Below are 18246 nucleotides of genomic sequence, written 5' to 3'. Positions count from 1 at the left end.
TTTATGTGTTTCTTTGGCCTTAGTTTTTTTTTTTTTTTTTTCGTTCAGCCTCTGCAATCACACACTTAAAATATACCCAAGCACACATTTACAACACATACACTCCCTTGTTGCTTCAGCATTGTGTTGTGGTGAGGTGGGGGCACTGTGTAAAAATTATCAGTGCTCCAACAGCTGGGAGTGAGAGCCATGAAACAGCAGGGCTTGGGTCTGCTTTATTGTTTATCTGTTGTTTATGGGCCAGTGTTCAGCTTTAATTACTACACTAAATTAAACTCTAACAGGCACTTAGAGGGAACCAGCTAACACACGCACATGCACACACACAAACTATACATATTTTTGATACACCTCGCTGATCAGTCAGTATAAGCTACTAAAATACAGCAAGGCCTCCATCTCGCGTTTATTACAGACTCTGCTGCTTTTTCAGTTGTAGTGAAAAAAACAATTTTTTTTCTCATCCATAATGTTTGGGTCTTCTTGAGCCCACAAAAAGAAAAAAAAGAAGAAAAAAAAGAGAGCCAAAGGTCTGGAAAATGCCAGATTCAACAGGCCTTCTTCATGCTGGGACTCTCTGGGCAGACACGAGGAGTCGTGTCCCCACCAGGAATGACCCCCCTCTGGTGAGCTCAACCACAAAGACCTTGCTGAGTGGGGCCCCTGGCCAGGGCCAAGGGAGCTCACCACACTCCCCACGTGTACACACCCACACACACACACACACACAAATGTACCACAATACCATCAAGCGCAGCATGCTCCCTTGGAGCCGAACACTCAAGCTCTCCCTCTCTTCCTCCCTTTCTCTCCATCTCTGCCTCTCGCCATCTCTCAGGGGAGTCTGTCTATCCACAGAGCGTGGGGATTGTTAAATTGCTGAGAAAATGTACAAAATGCTTTCTCCTCTCTTCTGTTGAGCCTTTTCCATCTACAGTAGAATTGTACAGAAAGCCCCTTTGCTCACCACTCAAGATGTCACCCTGGATTTTAGTCTTCATGCATAGCTAATAATTGCAAGTGTGGACTGGAGCTGAGGCATGCGCGCACACACTCAGACGCACGCATATACACATACAGCAAGAGGGAAAAACATTACCTACCGTACTGAATCAGTGTTGGGGATATAAAGTTCATGACTTAGTGCATTTGACTCTACTGTGTTTGGTGTGGGCAAACATGCAAAGTATTTCATCAGCTGCTCCATCACACTTTGGGTGTTTCAACATGTTACGGACGCCTGCTTGGAAACTAATGCTATATTAAGGCACGTACATTTATCAAGTTTAACTCCCTGAAACTGATGTCTCTGATGTTTCTAGATAAGCTTGGAGGAGTTCCAAACGACTGTTAATCAAAATGATGTGCAAGCAGAGCCAATGAAGTTATTGTGTGTTACCTTCCTAAGCGTCTCCCATACTGTGGATATTTGTTTATCTAGCTAGAACATAGGGAGTCACTCTCTAAGAGTGAGTAAGTGAGTGTGCAGAATTTGCCCTGAGGGTGATCATTCATTTTTTCTTTTTTGGAGGGAAATTCTGAGAAAAAGTGGGAAAAAAGGCTGTTAAGAGCAGGGTGTGGGGAGAGGTTACAGATCTCAGTATTGTACTGAAACCTTTTTCACGTGTCAGAACCTTAACTGTCAATCTTTACTCACATCTATGAGTTTGCTTCACCTCGGTTTACGGCTTGACAATAAATTATTCCACAAGAGAGGCGATACATATTTGCGCACTTGTTAAATTGTTTTTTGGCTCAGGTTCAGAGCAATGCTCAACGCTGAGATACAAGACGGAGATTTGAGGAAGTTAACTGTTCACAGCAACCATCCTGTATGCACAGAATATACGCCACTAAAGAAAGTTATGGCGCTGATCCTTACATTTTCTGTACATCCCCTAACATCAGCCAAAGGGAAAGGACGTTCTACTCTTCTAAACTTTGAAAACACTTGGACTTTGTCACTGGGAGACACGCTTGACCATTTTGAGTCACATATTGGACACAGGGATGCTTACATTTTTCCACGCCACAGGCACACATACAACACACCTTTCAAGATGGAAGATGGCGGAAGAAAGTTGTTGTTTTTCTTGCCAGCTGAAACAAAAAAGCACTGTGGGTCTCACACATTCTTTCTCTCCCTCCTCCTCTATCTCACTGGCTCCCATCTTATTCTGTCTTCCTCAACTGATCCACATCTTCACCCCTTTTAACAGGGGCCAAGCTGTTAAAGACCCCATTACTGAAGTGAAGCGCACATTTCACATTTTCTCTGTGGACATGAGAGTGTGGACTACAAATTTTATGTGGAAATGTATTGAGATAGGAGGCAAGTTCATGCGTGGAGTGGAGTGGCGTGGAGCAGGGGAGGGGAAAAGGTGGAGAGGCTGTGTAGGGAAGGCTGTGTCAGAATGGAAGGGCCAGAGTCGGGAGTCAGCGAGCGCTTCAAGCGTTAACGTAATTGCAAGAATGTGAAAAATGAGGCGGCGGGGCTCCCGAGCGGAGCGAAAGGTCAGAGCATGCCTCACACAAAACAACTGGCTGGAGGACGGCCTCATTAGACCATTAAATCAGCCCTCTCTCTCTCTTTCTCTTACTTTTTTCTCTTTCTCCTTTTTTCTCGCTCGACATACTTTTTCACCTTCTCTACTCTTTAAAATTTTAACTTTAACGCCTCTTGCTTCGCTCTTTTTAATTTTTTTTTTATCTCTGCATCTATTCTACACTGCTTACTTAGCTTGCTTAGCATTTAGCACTCTTTAGTGTAGGTCAGGCGGTAGCTCTGATCTAGTCCAGGTCTGTTTGGCCCTGCGTGCGGTGCTGTACCGTAACTGTCTTTGGCCCGTATTGATCCGCTGTTACTGGATACGGTGGGGAGAGGAGTCGATAAGTGCTCTGTGGATTACAGGTCACTTGTACTTATGTGTGTAAGATAATCAATAGGCAGTGCATTTCTTTCTCTCTCTCACACCCCCCACCCCCCCCCCCCCCCCCCCCTCCACTCTCTGTTGTTCCTGTCTTCATTTCCCATGCTACTTGCAATTGCAAAGATGAGTGCAAAAACTCCACTTGTGCTCTGTCCTCTGATTTGCAATCATACAGAGTTTTTAGGTAATACCATTACTTCCATTACAGAAAATCCAACACCTGATTTGCTGCAATTTCTCTCTTTTTTTTTCTGTAACTGTTCATTTTTGCTCTGCTCGCCATGGAGGAGGCAAGCAAAATGAGAATGAGGATTAATTAAGTGTCATATTATTGTATTCTTTTTTCATTATGGTTTTACTGTCAAACAGGCATATCCTGTTGCTTAGCCAAGGCCTCGCTATCATCAACTAGCCTGTGATCCGACTAGTCCTGACACTGACGACCACAGAGGTCTGCTTCAGCCCTGTCTGTGGTCAGTAATGGTCCAACTGCTCCTTCTGTCTGAAGAGGAGAAAATGATTTAAACGGCCCCACCACAGACACAAATCACATCGATACATTTGATCGTTAATCGACAAAACGATAGCCTTGAACGGGACACGACAAGCAGCTTCACTGTCTGAGTGAGCTGTTGGAAGTGTGCATAGGAGTGTTTGAGCATGTTTGTGTGTGTAGAGGGTGTGATGAAATTTCATGCAAAACCGTGGACACTGCCAGAGGGCACACACGGATAAAGGAAGAGACCCACAATAACATACATAAATACACACGCACACTCGCACACGAACACGCGCTCTGCTGCCAGTGAAAAGAGATCTTGGTGCATTCAAAACAGGGAGAAGGCAAAAAAAAGGAAAGGCCAAGAGCTCATCATCTGTTCTCTTAGTTCAGGCAGCAGTTGCATTTTATAAACAATTTTAACCTAAAAATGTATTGATGCTCGTCCTCACCTCTCAATTCAACAAACAGCATGTGCTTTTGATAATTTACATGTCAAATTTGATATAGACCGTGACGGAAATACAAGGCAGATAGCTGTGACTTGCACAAGCTATCTGTAATGATTTCAAATACATTTGTTTTGAAATGCATTATTACTGTTTGGCAGGTCGTGTGCTAGATAACAGAAGGCTCACTGAGGCATAATTAGGGGCTGTTGTGTGAGAAAAGTTAATATGATTTAAATGCAAGCAAGAACTGGCAGAAATATAGTATTAATCACCGGCTTTTGTTCAGCTCCTTTAAATAGCAACATTTTGGAAAGCCCTTTACTAGGTTGGTGTATTACAGTGGCTGTTGCTTGCGCGTGAGTGTAACAGTGGATAAGCGTGTTCATTTTTAGGTGTGACTATGTGTTTACATGGATGCCAGTCAAAAATCTGGATAATCCAATGTGCAAAAGGAGGGACTGGGACATATGTGTACAGAGAAATGTGCCATCTATTCACTATAGATCTCACACTTAGACAGGGTTAAAGTGAAGTATTGGCAACCCTTGCATGATGATTAATATGAACTGCATGGACCTGTGCACGTATTTATGTTTATGTGTTAGTGCTTGAGTGCACAAGTTCATGCATGTATAAATCTGTGTGTGTGTGTGTGTGTGTGTGTGTGTGTGTGTGTGTGTGTGTGTGTGTGTATGTCCATTTCTGTGCTGGCTCACCTTGTTCGCTGCTGTTGTCACCGCTCTGTGAAGCGTGTCCCCCGCTGGAGGGCCCCGGTGTGCCGGCTGAGTGTGTGGAGGTGGCGTCATCATGGTCTCTCCAGGAAGCTGGGTTCTGAGGTTTGAAAAGAGAGAAAGGGAGCGTGGGATCCATCCATCCATCCGTGCATCCATCCACATTCCCGGTCCAAACCGCAAACCAGGAGCAGAGAGAGCAAGAAGGGGGGAGGGGGTGGGGGGGGGGGGACGCAGAAAGAAAAAGAGAGAGAGAGAGAGACCATATGAGTATGCTGGAAAAATGAGTGACATCTGTAAGAGTATACAGGCACTGTGAAGGTCCTTGGCCTGCTTACATTCTCCTGGCAAGGCAAAGAGCCCCATTGCCTATATCCCTGCTAGCAGACAATCAGCGATGCCACTAAAATCATAGATGAATAGAAAGAAACGAATGCACTAAAGCAGCTGGCAATAAGTCAAAACACTGTAATCAAAGTGTTTCATTAATGCATGAGAGCAAAACGAAGCCCTGTTAACGTGGCGTTTGATTTTGAACGTTGCAAGTGGAGCACTTGTGAGTAATTGTCCAAACACATATGGCAGAGCCCAGTGGAGTTCGTTTATACCATAACCAATTGAGACTTCCGTGTCAAGTGAGAAATCTAGAGGTAAAAAGTCCAAACACACCACAGCCGCCATTAATCATTACCACTGTCAGAAATGAAAATAAGATATGACAGTGATTCTCTTGCTAATCTGCCAAAAATGTGCACACGCCCACACCGAGATACACGCACGCCCACAGAGGCTTGCAGAAATACACTTACGAACACATGCTAATGACATAATAGAGCAAGAAGTATAAACACACATGCACACACACTCACTTTTACATATACAAACACATGCTGAAAAAAAAGTGTTAAATCTCTGCTGGCTAACTTCAAAGAAATGTCCATAAACAAATTCATAGCTTTTAAGGCGTCTTTCTTTTCTCCTTCCCTCTATCCACAACTCATTTTCTCTCCTTCTCTCTTTCCTGGTCATTCCCACTGCCCTGCCGGTGCACACAGGGAAACAGGATTTTCTACTGTACAGGAAAGGCTTTATCAGTGCCACATGAAGGCAGGCTGGAGGTGGAATTTCCTCTGCCATTCAGGCAATAGAGGGACAGACAGATCACGTCATTTACTACACTGGAGCACACAGGCTCAGTCAAATACACACTCCAAACAGTCGCTCATACTGAATTGATGCAGCTAACACAACCCGAGCTGGTCTTTCCCAATTTAATCTGTCACCTGAGCATGATGACAAAATGTTGGCGAACGTAAGCCCGACGTTGTCTGGGGCCCCGAGAGAAGCGCCCCTTGAGCAGAGCCCAAGGCAAACAAACACAGGCCTGCACCAAGGCTTGCCACAAACCTCAACCCACTTCTCAGTTCCCGCTGCTTTTCTCCTTTTCCTCTCTCAAACACACATCAACACATATACATACATACAAAAGCAGAGGGAAAATGTACACGCCACAAAATATTCCAAGAAAGAGACCGTTTTTTACCATTTTGTCTAACTTCAGTTCCTGATGAACTTCTTTTCCCTCAGCTGCCGCCAGAGAGGAGCCTGCCCGCCTGCTTTGGTGCCCCAGTCAGAGTGAGCTGTACTGGTGGAGGACAGACAGAATAGTGCCTGGAGACTAGTGGAGGTTTGCAGGGAAACGGAGGATACAAGACAAGCGGCTGCCGAGCTCCCTTGGGTGTGCAGTCCTGATGTGCTGCTGCTTGTTCTGCTGCGGAGGCAAGGCTTCTGCTACGCCTGTGAGCAAGGCCCTTTTATCTGCTAAGTTTTTTGGGGAAGGAGGGCTGTTTTCTCAAATAGCTCGGAGCTGAAAACAGCAGACAGAAACACACAAGGCCCTTCAGACCCTCCGCCCCACTCAAGGCGCTCTCAGCGTCAGCTGTTCACCGGATGGCAATCAGATAAAGAGCTTGGAGAATTGCTCAGAAGAGGGGTACGAAGAAAGGGTGAACAATAGCCCATGCGTTGGTTTTAGACCTCTTGAGTGAGCAAAGAAAAAGTGTCCCTGCTCTGAGGGGGATGGATGATTGTCATGTGTTCACTGATCAACACATGGTATACTTCACGGGAACGAGGGCCGTTGTCTGTTAGTCTCAACACAGCATATGCTGAGTAAAATCACTAATGTGGGAAAAGCCCATCAACCCTCTGTCTAATTTAGGAAGGAGGTAAAAGTCCCAGACTCCCAGAGTGTATAATGTATTTAGGTAGAGCCGGGCTGCATGCTCTCCAAACGGGCTGTTGTTGTTCCAAGAGAAGAAAATGACAGGGTTCTACTTCCTCACAATGAGACACTGCCAGCGAGATACGAGACAGACCTGGAAAAACTATGCTCGCTGCTCTCAGACACTCTCGCTCTCTTGTTCTCTCTCTCTCTCTCTCTCTCTCTCTCTACCTCGCTCAAACACTTGCCAGCTATGGCCACAGCACAGTTTTAATGCAACAGCTGAATCGATAGGACTTAATTTAGCTATCATTGCAGAGTAATATGTCATTTTTAATGGTGCTAGCACTAAATTAAATTCAAAGACACCTCAGCTAATGGTGTAAAAGGGAATGATATTTTGCTGTGATTTGCTACCCTGTGGGTTTAATGGGCCTGTATTCAGGGATGGAGATAATGCTTTGTTAGTTTCTTTCTTATTGGGCAAAAAGCAGACCTCAGCACTTTGCATGACCTAATAATAATACCGTGGATACTATGCTTAGTGCACATGCAGTAGATATCTTTAATGAAGCACACGCTCCTCTTTTAATACCTGGAAGTCACCTCTCATTTATAACCCTTTCTGCAAAACAAGACAACAAATATCACAACAAAAGCGTTAACTTTCCACGCTCAACAAGGCGACAAAAGCAACAGCCTTTCCTCTCCATGAATAATTTAGTGGGCCTCTGTGAGCTAAGGAGGGTGCATCAACAGACACCGCACCGCGCAACACAAACACACACAACCATTTTGTCACAACCCTCGTGGGTCTGATAAAGTTCAAACAAGTAGAGAGAAAAAAATAATGTCACCCAAACAGTCTCCTTCAACCTAAACAAGAAGTCCTCTGAAAAAAAAAATAGAGGAAGAAGCAAAAAGAAAAGAAGGCCTCTAGCCCATGTGACTATTCCCTGAAGCTGGGCATAATTAGGAGTCAAACATGGTTCACTCCATGCTCTCCACTAATTGTGTTAAAGAGCAGTGTTACCAGGAAGAGGACGCCAGCAAGCAAACGCACATACATGTGAAGGCGGGAACGCACACACACACACACACACACACACACACACACGCGAACACAATAAGACTAGATAGAGAATAAGATACAAAAGAAGCGTGGTCTCCAGGGACAGCCTTTTCTATTTGCCGGGGTTAGCAACTGGCAGCTGATAATACAAGTTGTAATTAATATAAAAGCAGGAGACAATATGGGGAGGAAGGCTTGTAGTGGAGCCAGGCCACAGGAGAGCTGGAGAATGCTGCCGTCTCCTCTGTAGCCGTCCCCAGTTTCTCATTTACAAACACCTGCCTGGTGCAATCTCACTTCCCTCCCTGCACTCTGCCTACATCCCTAGGAATTTCAAATAAAATTGATTTAGTGGAATCATTGAATTTCCCTCAAATTCCCCTGGAACCCGCAGGAAAGGGAAGAAATCTGTTGGTGTAGCAGCGAGCTGAGCTGAGAATGCCTTGCCTAGTGTGTGTTTGTGTGCGTGTTGCAATACCACTTGCAAAGGGCAGCTACAGGAATCCTGTGCTGAATATGAAGAGAATCGCTGACACACCAGAAACATACAGGGCCGTAAATCACAAAGCCAGCTGACATTTCAAGACACATCTTGCTACACAGCATAAACACAGAAAAGCACACATTTCTGAGCACGTAATTATATGCAGCCTCTTTGGAAAAGTGTAGGTGCACCTTTATTGAAACACTGAGTATTTACAACACCCTCAATTATCCGGAATATAAAGAGTCCTTCATTGAGCAGCTAATAATTCACCGGAACGTGTTTTAACAGACACCTGGGATTAAGTGTTTGTATTTATACTTCAAAACTTTCTCCGAGGCAAAAGCAACCTTTTTAACTATCGTGAACAGCACATAGGAATGACAAGTCCAAGATGTGAAATGGCATGCATATAAAACACAATAGTCATTGTGGATAGTTTCACTTTCAGTTAATTCTTGTAACAAATAACCCTAAAATATCAGCATATAATATACACTGAGTGGCCACTTCAACCTGTTGAATCTAATGCAATCTAATACAACTGTTGTGCCATAACAACGATGATTATGATGCCAATAATTCTCGTTTTTTTTTGTTGACCTGAATATTATTATCTTTGTTAATTATTACCTTTTAAATGTAGAATATATGGCAGAACTATTGTAGTAAATTACTGCACATGAACTGTATGTTGCAATTCAACACAAGACAGCATACAGGCATCTGTATCCTAAAATGATCCTAAAATGACTGTGCAGCATCACTTTTTTTTATTGCAGTCATTTGCAGCATGCATGCAGTTAAAGGAAGGGGAGTGTGGGAGATTCAACAAGTGAGCCGAGCCTCTCTCTCTTCAGCCGCGGTAGCGATGATTAGATATGCCTGCCAACGGGGCCCTGCCTCTGAACACTAATCAAATAGGAAATGTAAGGCCAGACATCCCACCATCAAAAAACAATTGTGTGGAACAGACAGAGCGGTCCAAGTCAACGCTGCCCGGTTTTCACGAGAAGGGGAGGGAGAGATCCGAACGCCGTCGGTCCCCGAGGAGAACAAAGCTAGTTGAATTAGAACACCTCCAAAACTGAGAAATTCCACGGTTCAGCAGGTCGGCTCGGCCCGAGGGCGCTCTGTCCACAGGCGGAGAGGCTGTGTATGCGCCGCACCATGCATAGTGACATACAGGAGCAGGACATTACTGAGCACCCATCTCCGCTGATACACACAGTAAATCACTGCATGGGCACAAGATGAACTATTGTTATTACTTGACTAAACTCGTGACATCACCATGTCTGACCAATGGTGTACAGTGCTCAGAGTCTGTACCATAAAATCAAATGTAAACAGAGAAAGCTTCTTTTTTTTCATTTTCTTTCCAGCCATGCAGGGTGAAGATAAGCTTCACCATAACCTCTATGGGAACTATTATCACTCCCCGAGGAAAGCGCTCCAAAACAAAGCGCAGAGATCTGCAAATCCTACACAGTTCCTCTATAACAAATGTGAAACTCTGCAGATAATCAAAGACAGTTTGAAAAGCGTAATGCATAAGCATTGAGGAAATGAAAAGCCTTCTGCTAAAATGTAAGCTTTACTTGAGCAGGGGCACAATAGCACGAGAAGACACAAAGGCTAATTCATTAGAACAGATAATATTCAGACACTGTTAATTCTATTTGCCTGCCTAATTGGATGTAGCACAGAAGAGACAGAAATGTTATTCATTAATTAAAAGACAAGAGAGCGAACCATTGACAAGCGCGCACACACTGTATCAACCGTTTACAAATCTCCACTGCTCTGTGCTTTTTTTTCTCTTCCCCATCACCCTTCATGTGTAATACAATATCTTTTTTTTCTTTCTTTTAATTGGGATGGGTTGATCTGAGGAGGGGCGATGAGTTGGGAAGCCTTGGGTGGGCTACATGGTTGAGATAGTCACCGCAAGCAAAGGAGGGAAATCAACAGTGTCAGCAAGGCCTCATCCCGCTCTCACTGTACCATAATCCAATCATCTCTAAGACAATGCTGCATTCAAGTGTGAATAAATCTGAGCTTATTATGCTCTGCTGTCATGTATGAAGAGGAGAGGACGGAAACAGCAAGAAGAAGAAAAAATAACATTTAAAAAAAAAAGGAAGTAAACACACACACACACCTACACTCACACGTGAACAAACAAGCTCAACGTGCAGCCTCCTTCACAGTGAAGAGCCTCATCATCTCCAGAAAAACCAACTTTCACCAAATGAGATGTAGCCCAGGGCTATATATTAAAAATGCATATCAAAGCAAAGAAAATGGACGTGAGAGAAGTCTCACTAAATAAATTAGCATATCTAACTATCAAACCACCCTTTTCTCCTCAATGAGAAGCGAGGACAAAAATGTATAATAAAATAGAGCCAAATACAAATGGATGAATAAAATAAATAAATACAGAGAGATAGACATTGCTTTCCATCCAGCGGCCCAGTTTCGCAGCCAAATGCATTTTTGTGCATTGTTTCCAAAATTCAAAACACATTTCAGGCATGATAATGCCAAGCCCCTTTTAATTAGATATGGAAATTACTGCTGAGGAAGTTAACTATTTACTAAAGCATTTTGGGATCTTGACTGCAGTGTGCACATTTACACCACTTCTTGCAAATATGTCCACTATATCGGCTCCTGACTGCATGCATGCTCTCACACAGTGTAAAAAATAAGGCACTGTATTATTGTTCATGAAAAAATAACTATTAGCTGGAGAGTGTATATGTTTCCATACTCGGGCATGATGATTAAAATCACTCTAAGCTCAGACAGAGCTCTAAAAGCAAACAAGAAGAAGAAAAAAAACTCTTCTGCTTTTGTCAACTTCAGCCCAGCAGTATAATAAAAAGTTCATGGTGCCACAAAAGTTAAATAAATCCCTCAAAAGTGAAATACCTAATGAGGTGGTCAGTCCAAATGGCTCAAAGATAAATGGCTTGTCTGCAACCTTCTTTGTTTATTGCTGTTCCTGATTTGCTTTATTGGCATATCTAATTTTCTAATTATCAAAATATTTCTCACAAGTGGACTGATGACAAAGCTGGTGTCTGAGCACTGGAGGCACCATTGGAAATTGGCTTGAGTATCAACCATCTGCCATGAAACTAAACAGGCTAGTTTATCTAATCTCTACAATATAAACAACAGCATGCCTCATTTCTACACTCGTGTTGGAGGACCACAATATTGCCGTGTTGACCGTTTCTCAAACCAACATCGGCATCTTCGGTCTAATCACGTTTTAATTCAGCTTGTGCGCTGCGCTGCGTGGCCGCGTCCACGCGACGGGCTTTCAGAGGGAATCCACCGCTATTAGGCCTGCAGCCAGAGCCAACAGATGCAGCGCAGTGACTTTGCATAACACTTAAATCTGCTTTAATTCCTAATAGGCTTGGCCTTGTGCTGCTCAGATATTAACTAGTCACTTACTTGCCACAGCCCGCTCTTTTTTCTTTCTTTTTTTCCGACACCAAAACATTAGCTGCATCACAGCCATGCAAGACGCAATAATTCACAAATATTAACTCAATAACACACCGTCAACTAAATCCATATTCCGGGAGGGGGGCTGTGATTATTACACCGAAAATGCACGATTTAAACCAGGGAATCGATCTTCAAAATTAAAGCTACTGTACTTCAGGTGCATATAATTGAATTCAGCATTATGGAGCCTCCAGCCATAAAAGGGGGAGACGAGGAGAAAGCCACTGCAGAGCAAACCGCACGGCAATCAATACGAAACAATTAAATACATTAACATCAACAGCAATGGAAGGCCTCCAGACGAACCATCAGATGCCTTGTGAACTTGACATTGATGGTAAGCCTTTAGCTCTGAGATCTATTTCAATAGGCTACCACTTTCTCCACCTCTGCAGCAAAATCCACAGCTTTACGCACAGGCCATATCCAGCTCCCACAGCCCCAAATATAAAGCCCTTTTCTTTTTAAATATTGGCCTAAAGCTACAGCTTACCGCTGATACCCTGCTTTAACATTAAACCTGCGTAACAGATAATTGCTTCACGTTTTTTTTCTTTCTTTTTCTCCACCCCAACTCTCTATAATGCACGGCAGCGATTTGCACACGCGCACACGCACCCCCTAATGCACAAGCGCGCACACACACACACACGCAAACCTCGAGCACGGACGCATTATGCACACATGACTGCCCCTAATCAAAAGACTAAAACAATAACTCAGTCTATTGTATCACATCTAGCTTTTGACCTTAGAACATCGATCGGCACATTTTCCTTGCAGAACAGAGCTGCTCTATTTACTGATGGCACAGCAGGGTCACACACTGAGCGCAGGCTAGGCAGCCCCAGAGATGGCATTATGAGACACATCAAACAAATCACATTGTTTCAAAAACACCCGATTATACACAAGCATTGTCTTACAAAAATTATACACGCTGGGGTTTTTTCTTTTCTATCAGCAGCGGAGGCGCATGCAGACACGGACAAAAACAGCACATATTATGAATGTATTTCTGTTACTTACGTGATCTGCGAGGTTAGTCGACGATCCCGAGAGCTCTTCGTGATCTGATTTTGAGCTGCCATCCCGTTCGTCAATAACTAGGTCTATTGGCATTTTTCCTTTCAAACAACTGATGTACCGGTGGCAAAAATTGTCGCAGAGCTCGTGCACCTATAAAAATGGAAGAAAGCCATATTTTTTTTCAGGATGGGGAAACGCTTCAGCCAGTCCAAGAATAACTCCAATTAAACGGCATTATCGGCGTCGAGGAAGCAATAGTGAAATTGTTGCCGTGCTTATTATTCTCCTGAGACTCGAGCAACAAGTTGAACGGCAAAAAATAAACAGCCTGCTGTAAGCTGCTGGGATAATGAGTAGTTGAAACTAAATCTGCAGATCGATAACAATGTGCAACGTGACCAAAGACACTCACGTTTATCAATGGTCACACAACAGTTGGGAAATAAAATAGCATATTTTCAGAAAATTAAAAGCCTGAAACTTTATCCCAAAAACATGACGGTTTATTTTTTTTTTAAATATGAATAACTACAACGCATGCGTTTTATATTAAAGCACTTTAAATAATATCAGTTGCATTTATGTATACAGGGTGTTGGTGCAGATGGCGTTTGCCACAAATCAGAGAATATAAAACAATATCGTATTTACCTTTTCTAATTCCAAGAGGTGAAATCGTAATACTTGTATGGCTTGTATCATCTGGAAAAAAGGGGCAACATAAACACAGTTCATATAACATAATATTCAAGATTCATGTTTTTTTTAGACTTGTACAGTATGATAATCTGCCCGTCATAACACTATGGGGTGCATACAGACAGCAAGAGCTAAATATTGTTTTAACTCTGGTCATCACACTGGTCAGCTGGGTCACTTAGATGGGCAGAGCTGAGCACTGACAGCGGCAAATGTGGTCACACAGCTTTACTTCCAAACTGATCTGACATCTGTGCGGAAGTTTAAATCATATGTTCACTGTGTGCTGCTGCGGACACCCCAGAGCATCAGTAGAAGGCACAGTATCACCGCATCGAAGCGGCAATTATCGAGAGACAAGAGAGGTCAAAGTGTGCGCTTACCAAATTGTCCAACTCTGGATTTGATGAAAATAAAGGTTTTTCTGCTCGGACCTAAAATAACACACCAAATGTCAAAGTTAGTTTGGCATGAAATGTGCGGATTGCGTGTCTATTTCTAGCATAAAATATAACCGGATAATACAACAATTACCATGAATGACTTTGTGTTAAGTGAAAATTCTGCAGTGAACATATGCATTGGGCTCATCTTATCAAGGGAAACTTGTATTGCAAAAATATATATATAATAATAATAATACAAATAAGAAGCAGGCAGAAGACTATGCGCCATGACGCAGCCACAACATCCCAAAAATATTTATTTTTTTAATATTTCGAAATTGACCTGTTTGGCAAAGACTGCAATGTCCTCATTGAAGGAGTCTGAGGAGCAGACATCGCCGCCTGCTACGCCGGGCTCCCTCGGAGTACACGTCGCCAACTCGCACTTCTCAAAAACCAGTGCGAGCAGTGGGAATAAAGGGTGACTGCAAGAGGGGAAACACAGCCTGAGAACAAGCAGCACACCGGCTCCACAATGCCCACTGCAAAAAATGTCCCAATCAACCTGCGTATCTGTCGGCTCCCTGGATCTCAAACGTCTCTATAATATTCATAAACAGAACACATGGATGAGATCATTTTGCTTTTATCCCGCTGTATGGGTTTTACACACTTTTCTCAAAACAAGTGACCGCGTTTTAAAACATGACTGTCAACAACTAAAACAATAAAACCTGGATTCAAGATTCTCTTTAGAAGCTGTTTGGACTTGCAGCGTGGGTAAACACGCATCTGGGATATTTTACTCCTCGTTTTGGGACATTTGAGGATTTTAGACTCAATGTGTTATTAATCGACATGTTGAGAGATTTTTTGCAGTACAAAGCAGAAACGGCTGAGAAGTCCACACAACTGGACAAAAAAACAAGAGTCACAGACTCTATAGCAGTCAGTGGGAGTTTAGAGAAATTATACAGTGTGCACAAAAACTTGAAATTAAATAATAATTTTGCCGAGTTACACTAGAGACGCACTGAAGCACCGAGGGCTTTACGATCACAACTATGGCTTTAAAAGTGACGCAGATGTGTACAAAAACAAGTAACCACTATTCCATCAACATCGTGAGGCAAACAGTCAGCAAAATACATTTTAAACGCTAAATTATAATTTCAGATTAAAATGCTATTTCTAGAACAAACGTTTAGCTTCATTAAACTGCCCTCGGTGTCTTAATATAAGTGATCTAATTTCGTGTCAGTGTATAAAAACACGAAGGTAAACTATTCCGTGAGTAAAAGAGATGAAGAGGATTTACTCTGCACTACACCCCAGATTATAATGATACACTGTGGATTATAGCACTTTCTGAGTAGGTGTGTTTAGTGAGCAACGTCTGGAAAACATTTTTTGGGGGGGAAGTTTTGCATTCATTAGTAACAACGTCTAATTATGTTTTCTTTCATTATTTGAGAATAATGTGATGAAAGTATAATTATTAAGACACAACGCGCTGCGTGTGTGTCTGTGTTACGATATCTGAAAACAGTTGAGAAGTTTTCTGCAGGCTGCAATGGCAACGTTAAAATGAGTCGAGGCTATTTTGTGGATCAACAAATAATAGTGGGCAGTAATATTAAAGCAAACTGTATAACGTGGAACAACTGTTGTGATGTTTAAAAATAGTTTTCAAAAAAATTAGATTTCCATGTAGTCTGACTTCAGAGGCTGTACACCGAGAGCTTCCATATTATTGTATAGCTAGTGTTCCAAGCTCGAGGCTTACTCTTACTTACTGCAGGCGTCATGATGCCTTCTACAATGCGTATAAAATTACACCTCGACAAAAGTCCTCTGACCAACAATGGAGCTCCAAAATTGCGGTCGATCCCGCACAACACACTTTTTTGAATTTAGTGGTGGGAGAGAAACTCCAACAAAAGCCACGAATAGAAAAGCTGAAAACGTAGGGGGGAAAAAATATTGCACGCATGTTTGGTTCATGCAAACCTTACCCATAAATTTGATCTTTATCCCTCTTTAAAACGTCGTTGACAGCAGAGCCCATGCTGGCGGGCATAACGTTGGGGTGAGGAGCGTGGGCTCCGTAGTGCTGGCTGGCGTGCAGCGGCGGTCCGTGGTTCAGGTGGTGGACCTGGGGAAGCGGCCGGGGAGCATGCGGGTCCCCGTACATGGACGCCGAGACTCCGTCCATCCCACCGTAGTGGGCCAGCTCATCGTACTGGGAACACAATCAGAGCAAAAAGTCAGCGGGCTGCCCGGTTACTTTTTAAACAAATGTGAAAAGTACAAAAAGCATGCCGTTCTCAGTTTGTGAATACACGCAAAGGAGCTCGAATAAGCGTACAAAATGCGCCGCGGCCAGCGCAGGAAAAGTGCCACATATTATATCGGATAAACGGTTTGTCGTTACCAAAAACATTAGAACCGGTGGTGCTCTCCGAAAGAGAGCTCGGTGGGAGAAAAGAGCGAATTAGTTTGGAGTCTCCTGTGAAACTGATCCACGACTGTCGCGGAGGCTTGTCGGTAAAGGCAGAGGCTGTCACTTTGCTTGAAGAGCAGGGGCGCTGCAAGAAATGTCAAATATAGCAGCTTTGATATGAATACTTTGTGAGTTTGCCACCACCCGACAAGAGGTTATCGATACGACTGCCTCCCTACAGTGGATTTGAACAGGTAAGTGTAGGAGATTTAAAACCTACCCTTTGCGCCATCAGGCTGCGCTCCAATAAACTCCTGAATCTGTCGTATATTTAATATCCCAGTCCCGTTTAGAAAGTGATTTAGAGGCGAGATTCCTTTTTCAACCAACTTTGCGACTTCTCCTATTCGCCAGTGTGGTTCAGTTGAAATCGTAGCATCAGGGAGTTTTGCAATTTTTCTTGTTTTCCCTCTTTCCTCGGGAAAAAAAAGGAAAAATGCGCCAAAGTGAAGGTTACAATCGGCCCATCAACAACCTGCATGTAACTAAACTGTCGTGTCTCATGGCTTTTTGCCACTCCAGCTGTCAATCAAAGCCAGAGGTTGTCAAGGTAATGAATGAATGACGGTTGGTGATGATGTTCAAGAGAAGGACGAATCTTTTTAGTCCGTTTTCATCCCGCAAGTCCGCGTCTCCTTTAATGCCTCCAGATCGCTATCTTGTTTTATTATCACTGTAAAAAAGAAAAAAAGCAGTAGAAATTAAGAGATTGCGATTCAGATCTCTCCTTTCTTTCCCCCCGTAGGTATTTCGTCTATCTGGCGAGACTGAGATGAGTGAGTGTCAGCGAGTGTTGGCAGGTTGGCTGCTAGCTTGCTTATAGAAACAGAGTCAGTTCGCAGCGCTGAGCGGTGGGCGAATGAAATGACGGATCCCGGAAGTAGCGGTGGCCATAGCCAGTCCTACAGCAGCTCCAGAAAAGAGAGAGGAGAGACCAAATCTTGTGATATGCAGAGTATATGCGAGGCACAGGGACGGCTTCAACTCCACACTGGGGGTAGAAGCCAAACCAACACAGCTCCAACTCCCACCCAATTCCTTTTCGCCGTGAAGAGTCCTAAAGGAAAAAAGCAGAGAAGACTGAATGAGGAAGGTTTAGCAGCGCGGACACTTGGGCTGCAGATACTCTTGAGTTACATCAAACACAACCCTGACTGAATGTAACCACGTGAATCATGATTTAGAGTCAAATAAATTGGGTTTAATGCAGATTTACGCACGATGCATGCAAACTTTTACGCACGATAAAATGTAACATGAACCAAAGGTAAACCTTTGAACTTTCATCCATGCATTCTTATAACTTAAACTGGATATTATAAAGCATCTTCAGGACACCTTATGCATGCTGAGTGTAATATATGGACATGACGCTGACTTTTTATCTGTTTGTGGTTATACGATTGTGTGCGTAATATCTCCGTAATACCTACTAATCTTAAGGCTAATTATTACTTTGCTCTTTTGTTTTAGCAAATTAAACAACACGCAGCACCCCTCTAAGCCCAAAATGAACTTTTCCAAAAGGGGGAAAAAAAGCTTTGTGGAGAAAATAATTTTGTATGTTTCTTTCGTCCAATCCCCTCTCTTAATAGAAATCTGTGCCTTACCTCAGAGTAGTCAATTATCAAAGCTCCCTGAGATCATCAATCATGTGAGGAGATTGAAGTTTAGAGGAGGAGCAACGCTCCGGACATCGATAGCAG

General features: G+C 43.2%; 1 protein-coding gene across 2 annotated transcripts in view; it reads right to left on the bottom strand.

The window, feature by feature from the left end:
• Positions 1-16769, bottom strand: part of meis2a (Meis homeobox 2a) — a 76120-nt gene extending 59351 nt beyond the window's left edge. The window contains exons 1-7 of one of the 2 annotated variants that reach the window (XM_079221914.1): positions 16761-16769; positions 16053-16279; positions 14381-14522; positions 14035-14085; positions 13604-13654; positions 12953-13102; positions 4598-4712 (exon numbers count right to left, since the gene is read on the bottom strand). In XM_079221914.1, coding sequence (XP_079078040.1) covers positions 4598-4712; positions 12953-13102; positions 13604-13654; positions 14035-14085; positions 14381-14522; positions 16053-16252 — 709 coding nt within the window. In that variant the 5' untranslated portion in view covers positions 16253-16279; positions 16761-16769. Of the gene's footprint in view, positions 1-4597; positions 4713-12952; positions 13103-13603; positions 13655-14034; positions 14086-14380; positions 14523-16052; positions 16280-16760 lie in introns of those variants that run through there. The other variant, XM_079221915.1, reaches the window with a different exon arrangement.
• Positions 16770-18246: the final 1477 nt, after the last annotated feature.

Source organism: Taurulus bubalis, assembly GCF_910589615.1.
Source record: "Taurulus bubalis genome assembly, chromosome: 1".
NCBI classification, from domain to species: Eukaryota; Metazoa; Chordata; class Actinopteri; order Perciformes; family Cottidae; genus Taurulus; species Taurulus bubalis.
Note: the sequence above shows the minus strand (reverse complement) of the source record. Positions and strands in the feature narration are given on the sequence as shown.